Here is a 27,636-nt window from a genome sequence, read left to right on the forward strand (position 1 = left end):
TTTTACTTTTTTGGCCATTTTTAAGAGAATACTGTATGAATAACACAAAAACTTTTTTTTCACTCATGGTTAGTGGTTGGGTGAAGCTATTTATTGTCAAACAACTGTGTTTCCTCTTTTTAAATCAGAATGACAAGAGAACTACCCAAATGACCCTGATCAAAAGTTTACACACCCCTGTTCTTAATACTGTGTGTTGCCCCCTTTAACATCAACGACAGCTTGGAGTCTTTTGTGGTAGTTTTGGATGAGGCTCTCTGATGGTGAAGCTGTCACTGAATATGTTTCAGACTTTATTTACATTAATTACAAAGAAATATAAGTATGACACTTTATGGTAAATCTGCATGGAGTAGACAGTTCTCAAAAACTGAGTGACTATGCAAGAAGGAGAAGAGTGAGGAAAGCCACTGAGACACCTAGACAACCCAGGAGAAGTTATGGGCTTATGTGGCTGTGATTGGAGAAATTGTGCACAGTGCAATAAATGGCTTCACCAGCCACTAACCATGACCGGGGAAAAAAGTTTTTGTGTTGTCATTCATATTCTCTTAAAAATGGCCAAAAAAGCAACAATTCTGCAAGGGTATGTAAACGTTTGAGCATAACTGTATATCTGGAAATACCAGTGTCACACTTGAGATGATTCCACTGGACACAGCTGTCACAGGTGATGACTGTGGACTGGTTTATGGCAGATGATGCAGGGATATTCCATGGTGTTAGCTCCAGCTCCATACTGATTTTTATGGCTGGTGCAGCTCTTTTTATGTGACACTTCCTTTAACACAGGTATGATCTTTCAGAAGTATGAGTTGACATCTTCACACTTCCATTGACACATTCGTTCAGTAAATAATTTTAATTTTACAGTTTTGGTGTCTATGAATAGTCTTTTTTTTATTATTGTTATCATTTTTGGTCTATGAATTTTGCACATTGTGTCTATGGTCTTTTTTTTTTTTTTTTTTTTGTCTATGAGTTGTCCAGTTACTGAAAAAGGGAGAATAAGAAGAAGGATTCTAGGGGCCCATGACTGACAAGGGCCCAGAGATAATTCTCCAGCAACACATGCCATTAATCGTAACGTGTGGTAACAGGTTGCAGCAGTTCCTGAGGACACCTGACGCCTCTGCCCCGAATAATCACATTCGTGATCATTGGTCAAGAATGTGTACTTCGTGGGATTCCTGACTTGTCATCATGTGTAAACACAGCATTAACACCCTCCCCAAGTGAGTCGTGCTGCAAGATCTGCCTTTTGCTTGGTGGACTTGACGAATCCCAGGAACTCCAGCTCTGACACTGCTTGAATAAATCGAGCATGCTTTAATTCATCCACCTTGCCATAATCGCTGGACTCAGGATCCTTGCCCTCTGCCACACTGACAAGCGCAACCCTCAACCTATCAAATCGCTTGAACACAGACACACGCCATATCGGTTTGTTTTAAAATTAATTACTTTAATTAATTTGGTTTATTTGTTAAATACATGATATTATTGAATAACTAATATTTTGCTATATTTTCCAGTATTTCTTTTTCTTTTATTTTTATTTTTTGCTAACTCTCACATCTGAGGGGGCGGGGTTGATGACGTGAGGGGGCGTCGTCCCCAAACGCCCCCTCGTGGCGCCGGGTCTGTGGAGTCTGCTATTGCACAAGACTTCAAGATGTTCCCATATCCAATTTCAAATTTCTAAACTAACTCCCACTCTGATCCTAAGGCATTCAGTGCATAGTTCTGAGGCCATACTAGTTTGCTTAAGCCTTAAAATGTCTGGATCCTGGATTCAAAATCAAATCCCTCATTTTCTTGGACATTATCCATCTGCTCATCACATTTCATCAAGATCCTCTCATAACATTTGATTTAAATGTTGCTATGTGCCAGACATTCTTCTGAATCTCAGTTTCAGAATATATTGTGAAAGATTTCCTCTAAAATTGAGTCACTTGTTTCCCAGAAAATTATTTATTTGTGCAACAGATTTATTTGCAATCCACTCATTACTTTTTGAGATATCATTCTAAAAGGCATGCAAGTACTGGTGAAAACATTACCTCCTTGTTGGAGGTAAATAGCAGGTAAATCAGTGATAATTATTTATAATTTTTATATTTAACATTTTATTTGTGATTAAATATTTTTGTGTTTGTAAAGCTATTTCCGAATTTTAAGTCATTGATCTGTTTAATTTTATTGGTACTTGTTCCTGTGGAAATGCTTTGGTGGACGTCATGTCTAGTGTCTCTTGAGCTTCCGTAGTCCCGCCCCCTGCCTCTCTGCTTCGCGTTGTTGCTTACGGTATGTGCTAATGTTTATTTTGTTCGTGCTCGCCTGCTAATTCTTCACTGTAGTCTTCATTGGACATTGTCTATCGTTAATATTACGGCGTTATCGCTCGGTTTTAACCTGATTTGTTCGTTAGTACAAGTTTTGTAGCTTTTTCCCGTAAGATCTTTTGAAGTAGTTTGCCGCCTCTAGGCCTCTCTGTCACGTGACATCGCCGCAGCGATTTTGGTGGAAATGTTTTGTGCTTTTTGGGAGAGAAATGCGGGACCTTCCAGAAGACAACGTGTTTGTCTCTATATTCTTCTCCCCCTCCCTCTTTTTTTTAAATATACATATGCTTCTTTTTAAATAATCTTGTTTGCACCATCTGACGCTGTCCACCAGGTGGCACCGATTTACGTCTTGTAAATTGTTTCATAGTTTAGGTTTTCCTGTCAGTTCTAATATGCAGTTTGTGAACTAGGGCAAAGGTTTATATATATATAAAATATGTGGTTCTGTTGGCTTCGTCAAATCAGGACCTTTAGCGTGCACTAGGGCGATTTTTGCAGCCAAGTGTGAAGCGTCCGGGATGAAAATCAGCACCTCCAAATCCGAGGCCATGGTTCTCAACCGGAAAAAGGTGCTTTGCCCTCTTCAGGTCGGTGGAGTGTCCTTGCCTCAAGTGGAGGAGTTTAAGTATCTCGGGGTCTTGTTCACGAGTGAGGGACGGATGGAGCGTGAGATCGATAGATGGATCGGTGCAGCATCTGCAGTGATGCGGTCGCTGTATCGGACCGTCGTGGTGAAGAGAGAGCTGAGTAGGGGGGCAAAGCTCTCGATTTACCGATCGATCTATGTTCCGATCCTCACCTATGGTCATGAGATTTGGCTCATGACCGAAAGAACAAGATCGCAAGTACAAGCGACCGAGATGAGTTTCCTCCACAGGGTGGCTGGGCACTCCCTTAAAGATAGGGTGAGGAGCTCGGAGTCGAGCCGCTGCTCCTCCACGTCGAAAGGAGTCAGTTGAGGTGGCTCGGGCATCTTTTCTGGATGCCCCCTGGATGCCTCGCTGGAGAGGTGTTCCTGGCACGTCCCATTGGGAGGAGGCCCCGGGGAAGACCCAGGATACGCTGGAGGGACTACATCTCTCGACTGGCATGGGAATGCCTTGGGGTTCCGCTGGGGGAGGTGTGTGTGGATCGGGAGGTCTGGGCGGCTTTGCTCGAGCTACTGCCCCCACAACCCAACTCCGGATAAAGCGGAAGAAAAAATATATATATATCCATCCATTTAAGGCTCTAAGTCTGTCTCAGTTGCCTAGCGACTTTAAAAATTATATTAAATGGTTAGCATTAGATTTCCAATATGGGTTTGGGTTAGAGTATAAGTGCCATTGGCTTCTTCCTTTTTTTTTCCCCACTCGGGGTCACCACAACAGATTAGATGGAGGGTTCTGCATATTGATTTGGCACGAATTTTATGACAGATGCCCTTCATGATGCAACTCCACAATCCATGGTGAATGGGCGGTTGTGGCCTTGAAGCTGGAACATTCTGCTCTGGAAACAAGTACAACTACTGCTTGGCCACCAGGCTGCCTAGAGACGATCATATTTAACGTGGGTAACCAATGAAAGCACGAAACGTGTTTCCAGAAGGGCCCACGGCACGTATCTCTCCCTCCTCCCCAGCACGGATGTTAAGAGTGCCAGTCGGGAGCATGGCTGTGATCGGGAAGTGAAGCCGAGTCGATTGGCGTAACCGGGTGTCGTTACTGCCGACGTGAATTACAATCTTACCAAATTTACGCTTAGCCTTAGCCAGCAGTTTCAAATTTCCTTCAATGTCGCCTGCTCTGGCCCCCGGAAGACAATTGACTATGGTTGCTGGTGTCGCTAACTTCACATTTCTCAAAACAGAGTCGCCAATAACCAGAGTTTGATCCTCGGCGGGTGTGTCGCCGAGTGGGGAAAAATGGTTAGAAATGTGAACGGGTTGGCGATGTACACGGGGCTTCTGTTTAGAACTACGCTTCCTCCTCACAGTCACCCAGTCGGCCTGCTTTCCCGGCTGCTCGGGATCTGCCAGGGGGTAACTAACGGCGGCTAAGCTACCTTGGTCCGCACCGACTACAGGGGCCTGGCTAGCTGTAGAATTTTCCACGGTGCGGAGCCGAGTCTCCAATTCGCCCAGCCTGGCCTCCAAAGCTACGAATAAGCTACACTTATTACAAGTACCATTACTGCTAAAGGAGGCCGAGGAATAACTAAACATTTCACGCCCAGAGCAGAAAAGTGCGGGAGACAGGAGAAGCCGCCATGCTAAACCGGCTAAGAGCTAGTAGCTGCGCTAAGCACGCAAAGTGAATAATGTGTAAATAATTTAGAGGTGATTCAGCAGAAGGAGTGCTTTAGTTAAGGTACGTAAAGATTACACTGGGAAACAAATCGTAATCTAGATAACTAGATCAATCTAACTGCGCAGATTAAACAGCTAACAGATACAGAAAAACACCGCTGTGCTCCGGAACAGGAAGTGATACAATACCGCAGTGAGAGCCAACCAACAACATGGGTAGGTTGTTAAAGGCAAACATACTGGTAGACCAAGGAAGACATCAAAGTGTCAAGACAGAACACTTAAAGCAATATGTCTCAAAAATTGAAAATGCACAACAAAACAAATGAGGAACGAATGGGAGGAAACTGGTGTCAACGTCTGTGACCGAACTGTAAGAAACCGCCTAAAGGAAATTGGATTTACATACAGAAAAGCTAAACCAAAGCCATCATTAACACCTAAACAGAAAAAAACAAGGTTACAGTAGGCTAAGGAAAAGCAATCATGGACTGTGGATGACTGGATGAAAGTCATATTCAGTAATGAATCTCGAATCTGCATTGGGCAAGGTGATGATGCTGGAACTTTTGTTTGGTGCCGTTCCAATGAGATTTATAAAGATCACTGCCTGAAGAGAACATGTAAATTTCCACAGTCATTGATGATATGGGGCTGCATGTCAGGTAAAGGCACTGGGGAAATGACTGTCATTACATCATCAATAAATGCACAAGTTTACATTGATATTTTGGACACTTTTCTTATCCCATCAATTGAAAGGATGTTTGGGGATGATATCATTTTTCAAGATGATAATGCATCTTGCCATAGAGCAAAAACTGTGAAAACATTCCTTGCAAAAAGACACATAGGGTGCCTGCAAATAGTCCGTATCTTAATCCAGTTAAAAATCAAGGCTCCAACCTGCAAAGCTGATCTGGCAACAGCAATCAGAGAAAGTTAGAGCTAGATTGATGAAGAGTACTGTTTGTCACTCATTAAGTCCATGCCTCAGAGACTGCAAGCTGTTATAAAAGCCAGAGGTGGTGCAACAAAATACTAGTGATGTGTTGGAGCGTTCTTTTGTTTTTCATGATTCCATAATTCTTTCCTCAGAATTGAGTGATTCCACATTTTTTCCCTCTGCTTGGTCTAAAAAAGTAACTGACTGCCACAATTTTTTTTTCCTGATTTCTTATACGAGTAGTGTTTCTTAAAGCCAGAAAGTTGCCATTTGAAATGACTTTAGTTTTGTGTCATGTCTGTGATCTGCTTTTTTTTTCTACAAAATTAAACAACTGAATGAACATCGTCCGAGGCCGGTGATTCCATCATTTTTGCCACGGGTTGTAATGCTGAACATACAAACTCCACAGAGAAAAGCCGCAGGTGGGAATCAATCCCATGACCTTCTTGATGTGAGGCAACAGTGCTAACCACTAATCCACTGTGTTGCCTACTCCAAAAAAACTATTCAGTGGAATATTAGTTCTAGATCTACAGCTAACCCCACAGAGCTCAAAATCTGATAAAGGGTTTTCTTCTCAACATAAATGTGACACTGATATATTCATACATTTTTAATGCATCAATAGAGCCCTGTTCCACTGTCAAATTTTGATATTATGGGTAATATTTAACCAGAATAATTTCATTTTGTATGTCATTTTTGAATCCCAGTCGATTTTTGCACAAATTCAATAGGTATCATACTGGACGTTCACATTTGACGTTCAAAATACAAGCCTATTACGTGCTTCAACCATTTGACTGTGACTTAGCTGGTGGCATAGCGACCACTGTCTCTTGTTGCTGCAAAGCACCTGTTCTGTTGAAAATGAATGACAGTTTATTGCTTTAACTCTTTTGTTTGTAGCTAATGTGGTTAAAAATAGAGCTACTTAAGTCTGAAATGCTTGGGAGTTGATGTTTTTTGTTTTCTGGGTGTCTGGTGGCTTTTTTTCCTCCAAGATTTTGGAGTATAGAGTGCTTAAAATAAATTTGGTCCATCAAAGAGTCCTCATGTAATAGAAGAGATGACACAGAAGTCCCATAATGTTTTAGTTTTAATTTATTGCTCAGTTTGTAGTGTGGTGCAGACTGTCATTGGTAGCAATAGATAATGGGGTAGCCAGTATTAGCACCACCAGTTGATGATGCACAAATTATTAAATTGGACACAAAAAAGACAGAAGTGCTGACTTCTGGGGTGGAACTGGCAAATTGCAAGCTGAATACAAATGGAACTTACCATAACATGCAAGTTGATGTCAGCTGCACAAACCTCACTGGTTCCGCTGTACAGGGAAAGGAAGCGTGCATAAATATGCAGCCTAAATTCTTAAAATACTAATTTAATGTTTAAATTGAACTCATAAATCTTACATTTACGGAATATGTATTTCCAGTTTAGCTTGTTTGACTCATGTACTTTAATCTTTTTCTGTTAATGCAGAAACAGAGCGACATGAGCAGACACGGTACTGAGTCCAGCCAGCAGATGGACAAAGCTGCTGCAACACCAGCAAAGAAGGAGAAACCGTACCGCTGTGTCAAGTGTGGAAAAACCTTTTGCCGGAAATACACTCTGAAGACACACCAGCGTCTTCACACGGGAAAGAATCTGCACCCCTGTGACCAATGTGATAGAGTGTTCTACACTTTACATAACCTACAGTCACACCAGCTTGTTCACAGTGGAGCGAAACCATACACATGTCACCAGTGTGGGGGAAGTTTCAGCCGGTCAGCACATCTGCGAGAACATCAACAAAACAATAGTGAAGGACAACCATACACCTGTGATGAATGTGGGACCACTTTCAGCCTGGCATGTGGCCTAAAATCCCATGTTCAAATCCACCATCGGAAAAAAATATACAAATGCGACCAATGTGACACGACATTCTCCATGATATTTGATTTGAGGAAACACAAACTGACTCACAGTGGAGATAAACTGTACACCTGTGATCAGTGTGGGAAAGCTTTCAACCGGGCATCTGACCTGAAATCCCACCTTCAAATCCACATGAGGGTCAGGCTCCACAAATGTGACCAGTGCGACAAAGCGTTCTACAAATCATCTGAATTAAAACAACACCAACGCACCCACAGTGGAGACAGGCCCCATGTCTGTGACACGTGTGGGAGAGCTTTCAGGCTGTCGTCAACCCTAAATTCGCACAAGGTCACCCACAGCGAAGAAAAACCATATACGTGTGACCAGTGTGGGAAGAGTTACCGCCATTTAACTTCATATAAGAATCACCAGAATATCCACAGCAGGGACACAGTGTACGCCTGTGACCAGTGTGGGAAGAGACTATGTTCCTTGACCTCACTGAAGTCTCACCAGCGCATCCACTCTGGGGAGAAACCGTACCAGTGCCGATTCTGTGAGAAAAGCTTCATCAGTTTGTCATCATGGATAAACCATAAGTTGTGTGTTCACATGATGGCTGGAAAACGGTTCAGATGTGACCAGTGTGGGAAGAGTTTCAGTACCAACTATTCCTGCATAGTTCACAAACGTAGGCACACTGGTGAGAAACCGTATCAGTGTCAGCAGTGTATGAAAAGTTTTGTTTCGCCTTCCTGCCTCTCCAGACATGAACGCACCCACACTGGGAACAAACTGTACTGGTGTCGAGAGTGTAAAAAAAGCTTCTCCAGCGTAGATCATTGGAAGAGGCAAGGAAAATTAAAACCGAGGAATAAGTGCTCCTCTATGTGCATGGTCAAGCTGGAGCAGTAGAAGGTCTGCTCAAGATGGGTCAATTGTCAAGAAAGTAAGATGTGATTGTTCACAAGGCTTGGAGAAAGAAACTGGTATTTGTGAGAGGAATATTCTTTGACGGTTCAGAAGTGAAGACAATAATCAGAAGCAAAACTGATGTTGAAGAAGAACAAGACTGTGCCAGATGGGTGAGTATGTGACCCCTGACATCATCTGCAGCAGTCAGGGATCAGTTACACAGACTGCATTCATATAGGGCTTTCCCATCTGATGCACACACTCAAGGAACCTTTCAGAAGATGGCCTTCATTCCCTCCAGGAGAGCTTTCTGCTGACTATTTACAGTGATACAAGTCTTGCCTCATCAACAGGTGTCCCAAGGTGTACCAAAAACCGCCATGTACTATTTAAGTGCTGTAGATTTTTCTTTATCTGTTGTATGTCTGGATCATAGAATTTTATTGTAATTTAGTAAATACTCTACTAACACCTGTGCCACCACAGAGTACATGTGAAGGTGTAATGCACGAAATACAGCACCTGCCACATCGCAGAAATTTCAAACCTGGACTATTTTGAACTATTTCGCGTCTGGGTGAGGTGAGACGCACATTCATAATGCTGTTGTTGTGCACGTTGCAATGTGGTGCACTTTTCTGTACGATCCTGCCTTAAACTGCACGTGTATGACGTGTTGTTTTTGGTCTTTTTTTTTTTTTTTTTTCTGTATACAAACCAGATGTGTATGTTGAGAATTAAGTAAATGGGAAGTGAGACATAATGATTGATGGTTTAGTTTGTCATGTTAACACGTTAGTGTTGTGTCCTTCATGCCTACCAGAGACACTAAATCTTTGGCTATTTTGCTGGAGAAGAAATCGAGGAGAGTCTTTGCAGCATGCTGTGCAAGTCTGTCCGAAGAACTGTGGACTGTATTTGAAGAGCAGTGGAGGTTCAAAAGGTGAATGACCACAACCCAGCAAACAAGTGCCTCAGTGTCTGTAGAAGGCTTAAGACACGCCCAAATTTCTTCTGGCTGCACAAGATAATCGGTTACTTTTGAGTGGGGATGGACCGGTTGTCTGTCTGGTGGGTTGCTATCCAGGACCCTGGGTTGTTCCATGATGTGGGTACAGTTATCCACATCAGCAGAAACATTTATGTACTGTTGTTGGTACCAGGCGACATTGGCAGATCAAGAACTTCGAATCCAGGATGAGGAAAGACAAACTGAACATGGCTGTTTGTTGATTTCATCCACAAAGGGTGAGGCTTCAAATCGATGTGAAGTGTAATGCTGACACGTTTCAGGTAAAATGAATACGATTGGGGCTTCAGTTCTTACAGGATTATTATTAAGAATCAACACACTGAAGCTGTAAATCTGAAACAAAGTTCGACTTCATTATGTCATACACCTCAGTGTATTAAACAATATTTGCCAAGTGTTGCTTCTGATGTCTGTTATCCATCAAATGTTTTAAAGTATCAAAACACAATGCTTCAAAAAGATATTTTTATTAAAGTGCTAAATTTTTCATCAGGGAAAAATTACAAAATGGTTTCAGTGCAGGTTTTCATTCATGACAAAAGATTAATATTGCAAGTAGAACGTTGACCCATGGAGAACCACAGCTTCTAGATGTCATAGAAAAATTTCTTGGCTTTTATGAAAGTCTTTAGTGAAGGTTTTCAGTTGTATTAATTTTTCTAAAATGTTTTTTTTCTTCTTTTTGTTAATGAGCTTTTCTGAAGCTGCTTGATCAGTACAAGATTACATGTAAAGAAATTATGAAGAACTGAAGTTTGGGGGGGGGGGGGGGGCTGTTGTGAGACACCATTCTGTTTTGTCCGGAGTCTGAACATGTTCATTCTGGGGGGGGGGGTGTCACATGCACACAGAAAATGTCCACATTTGAATCTGCTGTGTGGGATGCAGCAACCTCACAGGCTTTTACTTTGAAGTATATGCTCCTATTGTGGAAGTGCGTCATAAACAGGCCTGTTTATCACGACTTGAATCATAAAAAAATACAAACGTATGCAAAGGATGAAAGTCATCTTTTTCTGGATTTCAATTGATGCTATGGAGACACAAATACAGAGACCACGCCCCTTCATGCGATTAACGTAAGACTCGGAGTTTGGTGAATTCTGCTAAAAACTTCTACAGAAAAAATTTTCTGTAAAAACTGCTTATTGAACTCTGAAATTTGTGTTTTTGACTGGTACTAGTGAGAACCAGAGATTCTCGTATTTTGGGCAATGATGGCATCTTTGGACACAACAGTAAAATAACAGTCCTATAAGATGCCATTTACCATCCTCTACGCTGAGTGGGCTGGGGTCTCCAGCCTTTAAAAAGCCGCTCAGTCAGTTCATCTGGATTACTTAATATACTGTTTGCGTGGGGGAAATGGTTTATCTATTGCTCTAAAGTTAAACATAATTGAGTCTTAAAATTAGTGTCAAGGTTGTTCTTAAAGTTGTTTATACTACAACCCCTGGCAAAAATTATGGAATCACCGGCCTCGGAGGATGTTCATTCAGTTGTTTAATTTTGTAGAAAAAACGCAGATCACAGACATGACACAAAACTAAAGTCATTTCAAATGGCAACTTTCTGGCTTTAAGAAACACTATAAGAAATCAGGAAAAAAAAAATTGTGGCAGTCAGTAACGGTTACTTTTTTAGACCAAGCAGAGGAAAAAAATATGGAATCACTCAATTCTGAGGAAAAAAATTATGGAATCATGAAAAACAAAAAAAAACGCTCCAACACATCACTAGTATTTTGTTGCACCACCTCTGGCTTTTATAACAGCTTACAGTCTCTGAGGCATGGACTTAATGAGTGACAAACAGTACTCTTCATCAATCTGGCTCCAACTTTCTCTGATTGCTGTTGCCAGATCAGCTTTGCAGGTTGGAGCCTTGTCATGGACCATTTTCTTCAACTTCCACCAAAGATTTTCAACTGGATTAAGAGCTGGACTATTTGCAGGCCATGACATTGACCCTGTGTGTCTTTTTGCAAGGAATGTTTTCACAGTTTTTGCTCTATGGCAAGATGCATTATCATCTTGAAAAATGATTTCATCATCCCCAAACATCCTTTCAATTGATGGGATAAGAAAAGTGTCCAAAATATCAACGTAAACTTGTGGCAGTCAGTAACGGTTACTTTTTTAGACCAAGCAGAGGAAAAAAATATGGAATCACTCAATTCTGAGGAAAAAAATTATGGAATCATGAAAAACAAAAAAAACGCTCCAACACATCACTAGTATTTTGTTGCACCACCTCTGGCTTTTATAACAGCTTACAGTCTCTGAGGCATGGACTTAATGAGTGACAAACAGTACTCTTCATCAATCTGGCTCCAACTTTCTCTGATTGCTGTTGCCAGATCAGCTTTGCAGGTTGGAGCCTTGTCATGGACCATTTTCTTCAACTTCCACCAAAGATTTTCAACTGGATTAAGAGCTGGACTATTTGCAGGCCATGACATTGACCCTGTGTGTCTTTTTGCAAGGAATGTTTTCACAGTTTTTGCTCTATGGCAAGATGCATTATCATCTTGAAAAATGATTTCATCATCCCCAAACATCCTTTCAATTGATGGGATAAGAAAAGTGTCCAAAATATCAACGTAAACTTGTGGCAGTCAGTAACGGTTACTTTTTAGACCAAGCAGAGGAAAAAAATATGGAATCACTCAATTCTGAGGAAAAAATTATGGAATCACCCTGTAAATTTTCATCCCCCAAATTAACACCTGCATCAAAACAGATCTGCTCATTGACATTGACCCTATGTGTCTTTTTGCAAGGAATGTTTTTGCAGGTTTTGCTCTATGGCAAGATGCATTATCATCTTGAAAAATGATTTCATCATCCCCAAACATCCTTTCAATTGTCCAAAATATCAACATAAACTTGTGCATTTATTGATGATGTAATGACAGCCATCTCCCCAGTGCCTTTACCTGACATGCAGCCCCATATCATCAATGACTGTGGAAATTTACATGTTCTCTTCAGGCAGTCATCTTTATAAATCTCACTGGAAAGGCACCAAACAAAAGTTCCAGCATCATCACCTTGCCCAATGCAGATTCAAGATTCATCACTGAATATGACTTTCATCCAGTCATCCGCAGTCCACAATTGCTTTTCCTTAGCCCATTGTAACCTTGTTTTTTCTGTTTATGTGTTAATGATGCCTTTTGTTTAGCTTTTCTGTATGTAAATCCCATTTCCTTTAGGCGGTTTCTTACATTTCGGTCACAGACGTTGACTCCAGTTTCCTCCCATTCGTTCCTCATTTGTTTTGTTGTACATTTTTCGATTTTTGAGACATATTGCTTTAAGTTTTCTGTCTTGACACTTTGATGTCTTCCTTGGTCTACCAGTATGTTTGCCTTTAACAACCTTCCCATGTTGTTTGTATTTGGTCCAGAGTTTAGACACAGCTGACTGTGAACAACCAACATCTTTTGCAACATTGCGTGATGATTTACTCTCTTTTAAGAGTTTGATAATCCTCTCCTTTGTTTCAATTCAATCTCTTGTGTTGGAGCCATGATTCATGTCAGTCCACTTGGTGCAACAGCTCTCCAAGGTGTGTTCACTCCTTTTTAGATGCAGACTAATGAGCAGATCTGATATGATGCAGGTGTTAGTTTTGGGGATGAAAACTTACAGGGTGATTCCATAATTTTTTCTTCTGCTTGGTCTAAAAAAGTAACTGTTACTGACTGCCACAATCTTTTTTTTCTTGATTTCTTATAGTGTTTCTTAAAGCCAGAAAGTTGCCATTTGAAATGACTTTAGTTTTGTGTCATGTCTGTGATCTGCTTTTTTTCTACAAAATTAAACAACTGAATGAACATCCTCAGAGGCCGGTGATTCCATAATTTTTGCCAGGGGTTGTATTACCCCTAAATCTTTCTCCTCTTCCACTGCCACTAGTTTAACTAGGGTCTGGTTGTCTTGCATAAAAATCTGGATGGTTATTTCCAATCTGTAAAATAGTACACTTGCTAGGGCAGAAGCATAGCTGCCATGTCTTGGGCTATTCCTGAAGTGAGTTTAGGACCTGTTGGTCTTTTACAGTCATCGGTGTCCTCGACTCTCAAGTAGATTTTGGCGTCATCTGTGTATAAAAGTAAAGGACAATCAACTGTATCCGGCATGTTATTAATATAAATCAGGAACAATATTGGCTGTAGAACACTACCTTGGGGCACACCACTGGCAACATCCATCCATTTAGAAGGGGCACCATGGACCACAACCCGCTGAGACCATTCCAGTAGGAATTCGGCTTCCATTCTAAAACACGTCCAGCAATGCCATGGCTTAATATCTTTCTCAAAAGATGCTGGTGTGGTACTGAATCAAAAGCTTTTCGAAAGTCGAGGTAGGCTAGGTCAACTCACAAACCTACATCGAGTGCTTCAGACCAGTAATCTTGCAAGTGGATCTACCTCACAGAAAACCATGCTGTCATGTGACACCCTATGAAGTTGTCCTCTTTGAAAAAGTACTTTTGTAAGATGCGGAACTAATTTTTATTGAAACGTTCCGATTTAGTTTGTTAATGTTCGTTATGTGTTATGACCAGCGTTTGGATGCATTAGCGCCACCTACTGTTCGAAGTGTCGAGTAGTTTCTTAGCTTCAGCAAGATGACAACGAATGTGAGGCTGAACTTTAACTAACACACACACGGACTTTTAATATGGACGGACCGACCGGATGTGCGTGTCACCGAAAATGTCCTGCTGCGGTGGCTTGAAGGTAAAATAATAGAACTACATATGAACCGTTTAAATGATTTAACTCGTAGTTGGTTTTGTTCGTTTTTTTAGTTAAGGAGCAGACACGCGTTTCGCTAAGATGTAAACCGAAGCGACAGCCGTTTGAAAGACAAGTTGAAGCTTTTGATTTACAAATGGCTAACCGAAACTTTGAACCAGTTCAAAACACTTTAAAACCTGTTTAAACCATTGATTAAAAACGTTCGAAAAATTCCTATTTTGTTGTTATGGCCCATGTTCATTGGCAAACTTTCGATGCAGTAGCAGCAAACTGTTTTTAAATGGCTAATTTGACGAATGTTTCGAAAGCTTCGTGAACACGGAATCGAACCCCGATGTCTTAAAAATGTTTCGAGCGATTTCTTTGTTCGTGAAACGTCGGTAATTTTGTTAATATTTTGTTAGCTTCTCATGTGTTGTAATGCAAGTCATTTTTGACACTTTTTTGGACCACACCTCAAAATTTTAAAATCGTCCCCTCTCTCTCTCTCTCTCTCTCTCTCTCTCTCTCTCTCTCTCTCTCTCTCTCTCTCTCTCTCTCTCGTGTCTTTGGAAATATGTGTAAATATTAGACTATGCAAACTAAATATTAACATTTTGCGAGCAGATTTGATTTGAAGCTTTAAAAAAGAAGTTTTTAGTGTTGTCCGATACTTTAAAATATTATTTTTATGATTATTACTATTTTACTATTTAAGAACATACCCATAAAAAAGTGAATCGTAACATTTTAAATATTCTTTATGCTTTTTTCTACTGTTGAAAAATTGCTGTAACAGAAATAAAGTCGTCTGCTGTGACAAAAAAAAAAAAAACCTACTCTGTCCAAATATCAGAGGAGTTTACAAAAGACACATCAAGTTTATTACTCCGCCAACAAAGAGGTTTTCACCCATTTGTTTCTTTGTCAATTTATGAACAGCCTATAACCCATAATTTTTCATATATTATGATTTTTTTTTTTTTTTTGACATAGGATTCATAATATCCTAGGCAAGAACTGATTAAATTTTCAAGATCATGGGTCAAAATCAGGAAAAAAATCCCTATTCTTTAACAAATTTTAAAAAATTTATAATGCTGCTAAAAAGATGTAATTTCTTTCATATTTAATTCAATTTATCCTTTATTTAACCAGATTGAAAACTTTATGTAGCATGGTATCCTTTATCAACTAACAAAGTTTAATTTGGATCTGATCAAGATTACAGATTTTGTGGCCATTTCAATTTAATATTGAAAACCCCATTTAATGTATATTTTACATTATATCGTAACCAAACGTACTCCAGTCACTCTCATATTTGAAAGTGAGTTGCAGACTGGCACTCACTATCACCTTACAAAGCTTGATCCGGATGTTATCTGGATTGTGGATTTGAAACAGTGTCAAAAGCAATGACAAATTGTGGATAGCAGAGATAACCAGTGATCTGTAAACATGATCTGAAAAAGAATTCATAAACGGAAAAAGATTGGGGAAAAACCTGACAACACCACAGAAAACTTTGATTCAAGTGCATTAACTAAATGCATCCTCCTGATATTTGATCACATCTAATTTAGTTTATGAAAAGTCACCTCTAACAGGAAGCAGGACTTTGACCTTGAAATTTTTTCCAAGGTACAAATTTATAGAATTGTCAACTTGTGTTGGCGGTGGTTTGCGCTTTACGAGCGCGGTTATGTAGTTTACATTTTTTTAAGGTGATATTTTCCTTGAAAAGGGAGCATCATCTTGACATTTTGGCCATATGGTTCTTTTCTTTGTGCGTGATCCAGCTCAAAGGTGACTGAGTGTTGAGGACCGTAGTAGCTGGATAAGGCCAAGAGGATACCCACGCTTCACCTGACTACGGTACACAGGTGGTTACTTTTTCTGATAAACAATTTCATTTGTTAAAGGGAGACAAAATTCACTGATAAAATACAGCTGGGAGGCTAGACTGTGCTATAAACTAATGATTGATGCGTATCAATGAAAATAAGGAGCACTTACAACTGAAATATCTGCCTCTGAAAGTCGACATTTAAGAAGAATTCATCCATCATTGATGATTTCATAAATGCTGCCATTGACATAACCAATCAGAAAAAAAAAAAAACCCGGATCACTTGCGGAAATCAGAATCAGAAGAAGTTTATTGCCATTGCCAGTGAACAGGATTCACAGACTAGGAATTTGCTTCAGTACAATGGTGCAACATTAAGAAGAGATAAAATGCTAAGATAAAATATAACGTATCAAAATAAGATAAAATATAAGATAAAAAAAGAAATATGAAAGGCTGTGTGCAACAGAGAAACAGAAAAAACAGTGCAGTGGGAGGAGTGCAATTAAAAACCAAAGTACATTGTCTAAAGTGACCCGTGATAAAATGATAAAGTGACAGAGTTAAGCTTAAGGTGACTGAGTTATGAGGCGTTCATGAGTCTAACACCAGAGGGGAAGAAACTGTTCTTATGGCGGGAGGTTCTGGTCCGGATGGACCGTAGCCTCCTGCCCAAGGGGAGTGGTTTGAACAGACCGTGAGGAGGGTGAGAAGGGTCAGCTGTGATCCGACCTGCTCGGCCCAGAGTCCTGGAGACGTGCAAGTCGTGGAGAGATGGAAGGCTACAGCCGATCACCTTCTCAGCAGAGGCCACAATGCGCTGCAGTCTGTGTCTGCCCCTGGCTGTGGCCCCGGCGTACCACACCGTGATGGAGGAGCAGAGGATGGACTCGATGATGGCCGTGTAGAACTGCACCATCAGCTGGACAGGCAGCTTGGCCTTCTTCAGCTGCCACAGGAAGTACATCCTCTGCTGGGCGTTCTTGATGAGGGAGCTGATGGTTGACTCTCACTTGAGGTCCTGGGTGATGGTGGTGCCGAGGAAGCGGGGACAGACCACAGTGGTGATGGGGCTGTTGGTGAGGGCGAGGGAGGGCGGGGGGGCTGTGGCTTTCCTGAAGTCCACGATCATCTCCACTGTTTTCTGGGCGTTGAGCTCCAAGTTGTTGCTGCTGCACCAGGTCACCAGCCGGTCCACCTCCCTCCTGTAGGCAGACTCATCCCCATCCGAAATGAGTCCGATGAGGGTGGTGTCGTCTGCAAACTTGATGAGCTTTACAGAGTCGTGGCTGGAGGTGCAGCAGTTAGTGTAGAGTGAGAAGAGCAGAGGGGAAAGGACACAGCCCTGTGGAGATCCTGTGCTGAGAGCCCGAGTGTTCGAGACATTTTTTCCCAGCCTCACACGCTGACTCCGGTCCGTCAGGAAGTCTGTGATCCACCTGCAGGTGGAGTTGGGCACGTGGAGCAGAGAAAGCTTGTCCTGGAGCAAAGCTGGAAGGATGGTGTTGAATGCAGAGCTGAAGTCCACAAACAGGATTCTAGCGTAGGTTCCTGGGGAGTCCAGGTGCTGCAGGATGGAGTGCACGGCCAGGTTTATGGCGTCATCTACAGACCTGTTGGCTTTGTAGGCAAACTGCAGGGGGTCCAGGAGGGGGTCGGTGATGGACTTCAGGTGGGATAAAACCAGGCGTTCGAAGGTCTTCATGACTACAGACGTGAGAGCCACAGGCCTGTAGTCATTAAGTCCGGTGACACGTGGTTTCTTGAGGACTGGAACTATGATTGAGGACTTGAAACAGACTGGAACATGGCATGACTCCAGGGAGGTGTTGAAGATCCCCGTGAAGACTGGGGCCAGCTCATCAGCGCAGTGTCTCAGGGTGGCAGGAGAGACACAGTCTGGGCCCTGGGTCTTACGTGGATTCAGCCTTTTGAAATGTCTCCTCACGTCCTCCTCTTGGACCGAGAGGGCAACAGGGGGAGTGGGGAGGGCAGCAGTGAGAGGGGGGAGGTTCAGAGTGTTTGAATATCCAGTTGGGTGGGGGGGTGTGAGTCCTTGTCTTCAAAGCGTGAATAGAAGACGTTCAGGTCATTGGCCAGCTTGAGGTCGTCAATAGAACGAGGTGCTTTGGGCTTGTAGTTGGTGATCTCTTTCAACCCCCTCCACACAGAGGCCGAGTCGATGGCAGAGAACCTTTGCTGCAGACGTGAACTGTACATGGATTTAGCCTTTGCCACCTCCTTGCTAAAACTGTACTTTGCACCTCTATAGCTGTCTCTGTCTCCTCTTAAAGCCACCTCTTTCTGCTGATGGAGCTGCTGGAGTTTAGCTGTGAACCAGGGCTTGTCATTGTTATATCTCACTCTGGTACGCTGTGGGATGATGCTGTCTTCACAGAAATGAATATATGACATCACAGTGTCCGTGTAGTTATCTAGACTGTCTGTTGAAGCCTCAAACATATCCCAATCCGTGGTGGCCAAGCACGCGCGTAGTTCCTCTGCAGCTTCATTGCTCCACACTTTAGACGTCCTCACAACAGGTTTAGAGAGTTTAAGTCTCTGTCTGTACGTGGGGATCAAGTGGACCATCACGTGATCTGAGAGTCCCAAAGCTGCACGGGCCACCGCGTGGTAGGCGCCGCTCACTGTCCTGTAACAATGATCTAACGTGCTCCCTTCTCTGGTCGGGCATTTAACAAACTGTTTGTATTTTGGTAATTCCTGACTGAGATTCCCTTTGTTAAAATCACCGAGAATTATAACAAGAGAGTCCGGAAAGTCTCTCTCCACGCTCATAATCTGATCCGCGAGCACGCGCTCGGCCTCGTGCACGTCCGTGCTCGGTGGAATATACACAGAGCAAAGTATGAAAGAGTTAAACTCACGTGGAGAGTAGAACGGTCTGCAGTTTATGAAGAGATGGAAATGCTGTGACGTAGCATGGACACAGAAAGCTGTTAACCCCCAAAACGTGAATCAGCTGCAAATCGTGAATTATACACAAACTTTTAATTGCAAAATGTGAATACTGAAAAAATGTCTCCCAAAACATGAATGCGGATCTCGCAAAATGTGAATATCATTCATAATGTTTTTTCAGTTTAAAGGTGGAATACAGGCAATCTTCAATAGATAAAATATAGTCTGAAGTTCAGTATATATAAACTACATCATATTTAGAACCCATTAAAATTTTGGGGGGAATTTTTAATTTGTGGGAACATACATAATTTGAGGAAATCCATAGAGTATTTTGCCCCAGCGAACGTCAAAACCTGCAGACGAATTCAAGCTGGTCTTCTGTCACAGTTGCTCTCAACGATCTCTCACCGTCGTTGATCTTCTCTTTTTCTCTCACTCCAAATGACGTCTTTTCTTCACACTTTCTGTGTATATCGCCGGTCTTACTCACTTTCTTCCACTTCTACTGTCTCTCTCCTCATCTTGCCTTCTTCATGCATCGCAGCTAGCGGTGAAATGCCCCCACGTGACCTGTGACGTCACCCCTGGCTTTCGAATTTTTGGCATGTGCCAATAATTCAGAATTTGCTTCGATACGGATGAATTTTAATCACGTTCAGACTAATATTTTGGGAATCCTTTATATTCACACTAATGAACAAAATTACTTTGGTCCCCATCAAAATTCTAACAGTCGTCTCAGTTCCAATATGCTTCCTGGCACTCCAGCTTTAAGTAGTTTTTGGATTTCAGTTTACGGATCAATTACTGCAGGAAATCTTGATCGCAAACCCTGTCACAGCAAAAATGATTTTGTTTGTTTTGTTTTGTTTGGGGTGGGGGGTCACTATAGCCTTGGTGATCCGAGCAGCTCTCGCTTCTGGTGTCAAGAGCTTGGCCCCGCTGGGTGTGTCCCACTCCAGGTTCAGTGTCAGGTGAGGAGTTTGACTGGGATGGTCCACCTGTCAAACTCCCAGAGGACAAAAGCTCCCCCTCCAGTAAACAGCTCATTAATCTTAAGAGAAATGTTGTAGAAAAACAAACAACACTAGTTTTTAACCTCAGGAAGGTAGACAACGAGCTACAACCTTATTTTATCCATATGAACTGTCCTCTGAGCGGGAAAAATAATATTGACCCGAATGAGCAGGCAAAGGAAAAACGGAAGTGTAGGGACTGTCTACGAAGTGCAAAAACAAGACACCAGGAAAATATTCAATAAATTCACACTGACACAACCCTAGGCCATGACAGACCCTGGCTTTTGGACTTGTTGATAACATATTTCCTCTTTGGACCAGTGTCGCTAAAGGAACTGCCCCCCCTAAAAATTGGTCCGCCCTGCCTTCACTGCACATGCAGCATTTCACAGCTCAACGTCGTCATTTCTAAGCCTCAGCCGAGGTGCGCCGATTATCACCTCCTTTCTGCTTCAAACTGCACTCCAGTCATCATCTATCTCAGTGACAGATATCTGAAGCTTTTGTACAATAATCATTTCCACGTAAATTCAGCATTATTTAGTAATAAAAGACAGTGAGCCGATCAGAGTGCAGCAGCAGCGTGGCAAACGTCTAACATGCAGCTGTGCCTATGTCATTTTGGTGCATCAGTAGAGAAATGAGGTGATTATTGCCTCCTTTCTGCATAAACTGACTTTCGAACGATTTAAGAGGTTTTACTTTGTCATCTGATGGTTAATAATAACATTATTCTCTTTGATTGCTTTGGGTGAAGAGAGTCAGATGCAGACATGCTGTTGTGGTCCGAAATGACGCATGCGCAGTGAAGGCACAGCGGACCAGTTTTTGGAGGGGACCATTCGGTCTGCGACACCGGCTCTGAACACAACCTCACCTGTAATCCCCTGTTTAACAGAAAAGATCTAAAGTCTGGTGTAGAAAGAGTTGCGCATGCGCAGTTGTGCGGTAAAGAGAGAGGTGGCGGGTAGCTCATCTTGTCGGGACACTGGCTCACAAAGTCGGGGAGCTCAAGTAAATTTGTGGGTCCAGAGCCCGTTGTAGGGGTGTCAACTGCTGTGCAGAAGACCTCCCTCCAGAACTGGATCAGGAAGCAGCACCACAAATGATGGCAGCGCTTGAGTGACTGCAGGCAAGCAAGACAGCTTGTGGAAGGACCAAACCTAAGGTTTTCTGGAGAGCTAGTTGGCCTGTCTAGAAGTATAAGTACAGTGGTTGGGACTCTCACAGGTCACAACCTCTTGAACAGACGGTAATGAGATTCCAACAGGTCAGTACATGTACAGCCTGAGGGGAGGAACCTGAGACATCACTCCACTTTTTGGGTCATGTCCAGCATGAGGTAGACTGACGCAGGGGGTTTTGTGTTCCTTTATTTTGGAACCTGACCAGATTAGTAAACTAAAGTTACAAAACCTGGTATCCTTTGTCAAGGGTACCAAAAGGTTTAACTAAGGCCCCATAACAAAAAATACAAAAAAAACCCATTAGTTTATCATCCTTGACTTCAGGAAAAAGTGATGATGGAGGGTGGATTTTTTTTTTTTTTCTTATAAACAGAACAAATAATACAGTAAAATGTTGAGGCTGTGAAATGAAAAAATGAAACTGACAAAACCGGCCTCACGGCTTTCCAATAGTATTTGATTAAAATCCACAAAAAAATGTACATAATGCCAGAAGTATACTACAAAATAAAACTTGCGGGTGGACCAAGTGGCCAGAACTACCGAGCACGAGAGCTTTTTGGCACTAATGAGTCAAAATAGAAGAATCAAATCAATTTTATTTATATAGCGCCAAATCACAACAAACAGTTGCCCCAAGGCGCTTTATATTGTAAGGCAAAGCCATACAGTAATTACGGAAAAACCCCAATGGTCAAAACGACCCCCTGTGAGCAAGCACTTGGCGACAGTGGGAAGGAAAAACTCCCTTTTAACAGGAAGAAACCTCCAGCAGAACCAGGCTCAGGGAGGGGCAGTCTTCTGCTGGGACTGGTTGGGGCTGAGGGGAGAGAATCAGGAAAAAGACATGCTGTGGAGGGGAGCAGAGATCAATCACTAATGATTAAATGCAGAGTGGTGCATACAGAGCAAAAAGAGAAAGAAACACTCAGTGCATCATGGGAACCCCCCAGCAGTCTAAGTCTATAGCAGCATAACTAAGGTTCAGGGTGGTTCAGGGTCACCTGATCCAGCCCTAACTATAAGCTTTAGTAAAAAGGAAAGTTTTAAGCCTAATTTTAAAAGTAGAGACGGTGTCTGTCTCCCTGATCCGAATTGGGAGCTGGTTCCACAGGAGAGGAGCCTGAAAGCTGAAGGCTCTACCTCCCATTCTACTACAAACCCTAGGAACTACAAGTAAGCCTGCAGTCTGAGAGCGAAGCGCTCTATTGGGGTGATATGGTACTATGAGGTCCCTAAGATAAGATGGGACCTGATTATTCAAAACCTTATAAGTAAGAAGAAGAATTTTAAATTCTATTCTAGAATTAACAAGAAGCCAATGAAGAGAGGCCAATATGGGTGAGATATGCTCTCTCCTTCTAGTCCCTGTCAGTACTCTAGCTGCAGCATTTTGAATTAACTGAAGGCTTTTCAGGGAACTTTTAGGACAACCTGATAATAATGAATTACAATAGTCGAGCCTAGAGGAAATAAATGCATGAATTAGTTTTTCAGCATCACTCTGAGACAAGACCTTTCTAATTTTAGAGATATTGCGCAAATGCAAAAAAGCAGTCCTACATATTTGTTTAATATGCGCATTGAATGACATATCTTGATAAAAAATGACTCCAAGATTTCTCACAGTATTACTAGAGGTCAGGGTAATGCCATCCAGAGTAAGGATCTGGTTAGACACCATGTTTCTAAGATTTGTGGGGCCAAGTACCATAACTTCAGTTTTATCTGAGTTTAAAAGCAGGAAATTAGAGGTCATCCATGTCTTTATGTCTGTAAGACAATCCTGCAGTTTAGCTAATTGGTGTGTGTCCTCTGGCTTCATGGATAGATAAAGCTGGGTATCATCTGCGTAACAATGAAAATTTAAGCAATGCTGTCTAATAATACTGCCTAAGGGAAACATGTATAAAGTGAATAAAATTGGTCCTAGCACAGAACCTTGTGGAACTCCATAATTAACCTTAGTCTGTGAAGAAGGTTCCCCATTTACATGAACAAATTGTAATCTATTAGATAAATATGATTCAAACCACCACAGCGCAGTGCCTTTAATACCTATGGCATGCTCTAATCTCTGTAATAAAATTTTATGGTCAACACTATCAAAAGCAGCACTGAGGTCTAACAGAACAAGCACAGAGATGAGTCCACTGTCTGAGGCCATAAGAAGATCATTTGTAACCTTCACTAATGCTGTTTCTGTACTATGATGAATTCTAAAACCTGACTGAAACTCTTCAAATAGACCATTCCTCTGCAGATGATCAGTTAGCTGTTTTACAACTACCCTTTCAAGAATTTTTGAGAGAAAAGGAAGGTTGGAGATTGGCCTATAATTAGCTAAGATAGCTGGGTCAAGTGATGGCTTTTTAAGTAATGGTTTAATTACTGCCATCTTAAAAGCCTGTGGTACATAGCCAACTAATAAAGATAGATTGATCATATTTAAGATCGAAGCATTAATTAATGGTAGGGGAAGAAGGGGAATGAGGAAAAACACACCTTGCTACCGTTGTAATTGGCATCAAGCTGCCTCCATTGTCCAGTCATAACACATGCATACTGGCTGTAAATATTGCTCATGGTCACGTTGGGGGGGGACGCTCACTCTGTACCATGGCTTCAGCCTCTTGGCTTTGTCGGCAATCTGTATCATGATAAATGGCGTCGTTCTCGCATCTGTGGTTGTCAGTGATGACAAGCGGCACACTCGCCACCTAGCGGACATGACGGATCTTGCGCCAGCTGCAATAAAGTTTTCCAAAATAAAAAAAAATAATAAAAAATTGATGTGGAAGTTTTTGGCATGTGGGCAGGGATGATAATCATGTTTTTTTTTTTTTTGTTTTTTTTTAATTGGGCCTAAGTAGGTTCATTTTGGGGGGAGCAATGGGCCCTTTTTGTGGCCTATGTTCTGCTGGGCTGAGTGTCCACTCCCTCTTCTATAATCTAAGTCTGCAAAACACATGTAGACTGGCTGGGCATACTCCCAGGCCCCCTCCAGGATCCTTGTGACAGTGAAGAGCTGGTCGGTTGTTCCACGGCCAGGAACCCACATTGTTCCTCTTCAGTCAGAAGTTCTTCTATCACCCGAACCCTCCTTTCCAGCATCCTGGAGTAGACTGTACCAGGGAGGTTCAGTAGGGCCCCTGTTGTTGGCACACACTCTCTGGTCCCCTTTTCTGAATATGGGGACCACCGTATATACAGTTTGCCACTCCTTAGGCACTGTCCCAGACCTCCACACAATGTTGAAGAGATGTCTCATTCAAGACAGTTCATCCACACCCAGAGCCTTCAGCATTTCTGGACGGATCTCATCAACCCCCCAGATTTTGGCTAAGTTATTTGACTGACCTCCACCAGGGAAATTGATGATTGCATCAGTGGGTGCCACACTGGATATTTGTGCTTGTGGTAGTTACAACACTTGCAGTAAAAATGAAGCTCATTCAGTCCAAAATGTTGTCAGATTTTGAGACTGCTTTTTCCTATTGTTTGGTTTGTTACTGAACGTTTTTTGGGAGATGAAGAAAAGTTAGCCAAGTGCTATCCAAGCCTTTGTGTAACATCACCACAATGAACACTGAGATGACAAAAAAATGTTTGGTTTTTTATTAGGATACAAAGACTATGGAGGAAACCAAGGAAACTGTCATAAAGGCAAGATTTTCTTAAATACTAATTTGTTGTTTGAGATTTGTTCACACATTCAGTTAGATTTATATACTGTATATTTTAGTTTGTTTGACACATGCACTTCATTATTTTTCTTTGGATGCAGAAACAGAGCGACATGAACGGATACAGTACTGAGGTCAGTTTGCAGGGGGACACAGCTGCTGCAACATCAGCAAAGACAGAGAAACCATTCAGCTGTGACCAGTGTGAAAAATCTTTCAGCCAGTCATCGACTCTAAAGAGACACCAGCGTCTTCATACTGGAGAAAATCTGCATATTTGTGACCAGTGTGACAAAGTGTTTTACACATTATCTAAATTAAAGTCACATCAGCTTGTTCACAGTGGAGATAAACCATTCATCTGTCACCAGTGTGGGAGAACTTTCAACCGGTCTTCACATCTGAAAGCACATGAACTAAACCACAGTGAAGGACAACCATACACCTGTGACGAATGTGGGACCACTTTCAGCCTGGCATGTGGCCTAAAATCCCACGTCCAAATCCACCATCAGAAAAAAACGTACACATGTGACCAGTGTGATGCAACATTCTGTGTGATATTTGACTTGAAACAACACAAACTGACTCACAGTGAAGATGAACTGTACACCTGTGATCGATGTGGGAAAGCTTTCAACCGTGCGTCTGACCTTAAATCCCACCTGAGAATCCACATGAGGGTCAAACTACACAAATGTGACCAGTGTGATAGAGATTTCTATTCATTATCTGGTTTGAAACAACACCAACTTGTACACAGTGGAGATAAACCACATGTCTGTACCACATGTGGGAGAGCTTTCAGCCTGCTATCAACCCTAAATTCACACCTGCTCATCCACAGTGAAGATAAACCGTATACTTGTGACCAATGTGGGAAGAGTTTCCGTCGTCCTACTTCATTTAAGAATCACCAGCGGATCCACAGCAGAGACACAACGTACGCTTGTGACCAGTGTGGGAAGGTATTGTATTCACTGCGTTCACTGACGTCTCACCAGCGCATCCACTCTGGAGAGAAACCGTACCACTGCCGATTCTGTGACAAGAACTTCACAAGGTTATCCTCATGGATAATTCATGAGCGTATTCACACTGGAGAGAAACCATACAGCTGTGACCAGTGTGACAAGAGTTTCAGTCAGAAGTATGCCTATGTGGTGCACAGACGTATGCACACTGGCGAGAAACTCTATCAGTGCCGGCACTGTGTGAAAAGTTTTGTTTCCCTTTCCAGACTCTCCAGACATGAACGCACCCACACTGGGAACAAACAGTACTGGTGTGGAGAATGTAAAAAAAGCTTCTCCAGCTTAGATCACTGGAAAGCACCAGAAACGTCTAAAGAAAAGAAGAGATGCTCCTCTATGTGCATCGTCAAACTAGACTGGTAGAATGTTTTGGTGATGTCCTCAGCCTGAGTTAACAGCTGCTCCAGGAAAGGATTTATTTAGCTCTGTTAGGTCACCGAATGGAGCATCCCCTTCTGAATAATTGACATCTCAAGAATTGGGGAGGATGGAAACAAAAAGTGCTAATGAACAACCTGTAAATGAAGACAACACGGAGTACAGCCCACCTTTGCAGGTACAAGATGTTGACGCTAATGCTAACCTGTATAGGAAAGATGCTGTAAGCCTAGGTAAAGTTTTGGAGGACAAACAGGACTTTCACAAAGACATTAACTAATACCTTTGTGATATGTATTAAGAGTGAGCCCTCCAATGTTAGTTGAACAATAACAGACACCTTGAAGTTGTAAAAGATCACACTTAAAATATGGAGCAGGAGTTAAGATGATAAAACTCACATATAAAATGATAAACTGCTCAACCAACACGTGAGGTCCAGATGGGAGAAGATAAGAATATATAATGCTCTTGAAGAAGCAGTGGAATTGACGATTTTGTGGAAAATTTAACGGGGATACACTTGAACTTTCTCCCTGGAAGGGGCTTCTTGCACTATTCACTCATGTTGAAGCATGAGACCGTGTTGAAGCAGAACAAGATCTGCTTCCAGAAAGTTTTCTCCACCAAACTCTTGATACTCTATGATGAGAAGTTGCAGTTGTAGCAGACTGGAGGAGGCGACTATCAACCAAGTAAACCACCTGTCAGTCAACAGACTAAAAGAGTGAGCCTGGCTGAGCAGCTTCCCTCTTCCTGGGACACGGCGCAAAGTGCAACAGCCGGGCAGTGAGTGAAGGAAAGGTGCCGGTGGGAAACTGTCACATGAACTGTGCTTGTGAAAGGTTTTCCAATCTGATGTAGGTGCTCAGCCTGTTTTTCAGAAAATGGGTTTCATCCCCTCCAGAAGATCTTTAAGCTGGCAAGTCACTACATGATGATACGATTGTGTGGTTAACGTAGCGCAGATTTGTATTTCTGAAGGAGCCCAGAATGCAGTGTGCCTGTGTCCGCGCGGCAAAGGATGTGCATTTTGTCTGGTGCTTTTTGCTGGGACGGAAACATACGCAGCAGTGCCATGTTTTATTTACCATTCAAAATGCTGTGCACAAAAGATCAAATTATGTCCCACATTTGATTACTTTGTGTGCACGTGATAAATGGGCTGTGCCAAGTTGGGGAATGCAGAGATGTGAGGAAAAAAAAACGTCCTGAGTGATTGATATTATTGAGTCTTGATCTGGTTTATGACAAGCATGGAAATACATTTCTTGAGCACAAAACAGATTTCATTTGCTCAAAGCGAAAAGTGTGAAACGGCACCTCAACTTTTCCAGTGACTTGGCCGTATGCACTGTCAACATTATTTCACTATTTATCTCATGCACA

At 42.1% G+C, this 27,636-nt stretch overlaps 2 protein-coding genes across 2 annotated transcripts; both read left to right on the top strand.

Moving 5' to 3' along the window:
* The first annotated feature begins 2,257 nt into the window (after positions 1-2,257).
* On the top strand, positions 2,258-9,067 carry LOC117529187 (zinc finger protein 664-like). The gene is made up of 2 exons (XM_034191931.1): positions 2,258-2,310; positions 7,079-9,067. The coding sequence occupies exon 2, from the start codon at positions 7,091-7,093 to the stop codon at positions 8,378-8,380; it is 1,290 nt and encodes a 429-aa protein (XP_034047822.1). The 5' UTR covers positions 2,258-2,310; positions 7,079-7,090; the 3' UTR covers positions 8,381-9,067.
* A 5,060-nt stretch (positions 9,068-14,127) lies between these two features.
* LOC117528685 (zinc finger protein 271-like) lies at positions 14,128-26,941 on the top strand. The gene is made up of 3 exons (XM_034191348.1): positions 14,128-14,166; positions 24,774-24,815; positions 24,937-26,941. The coding sequence occupies exons 1-3, from the start codon at positions 14,143-14,145 to the stop codon at positions 26,230-26,232; spliced, it is 1,362 nt and encodes a 453-aa protein (XP_034047239.1). The 5' UTR covers positions 14,128-14,142; the 3' UTR covers positions 26,233-26,941.
* The last annotated feature ends 695 nt before the right edge of the window (positions 26,942-27,636 follow it).

Source organism: Thalassophryne amazonica, chromosome 1, assembly GCF_902500255.1.
Source record: "Thalassophryne amazonica chromosome 1, fThaAma1.1, whole genome shotgun sequence".
Lineage (NCBI taxonomy): Eukaryota > Metazoa > Chordata > Actinopteri > Batrachoidiformes > Batrachoididae > Thalassophryne > Thalassophryne amazonica.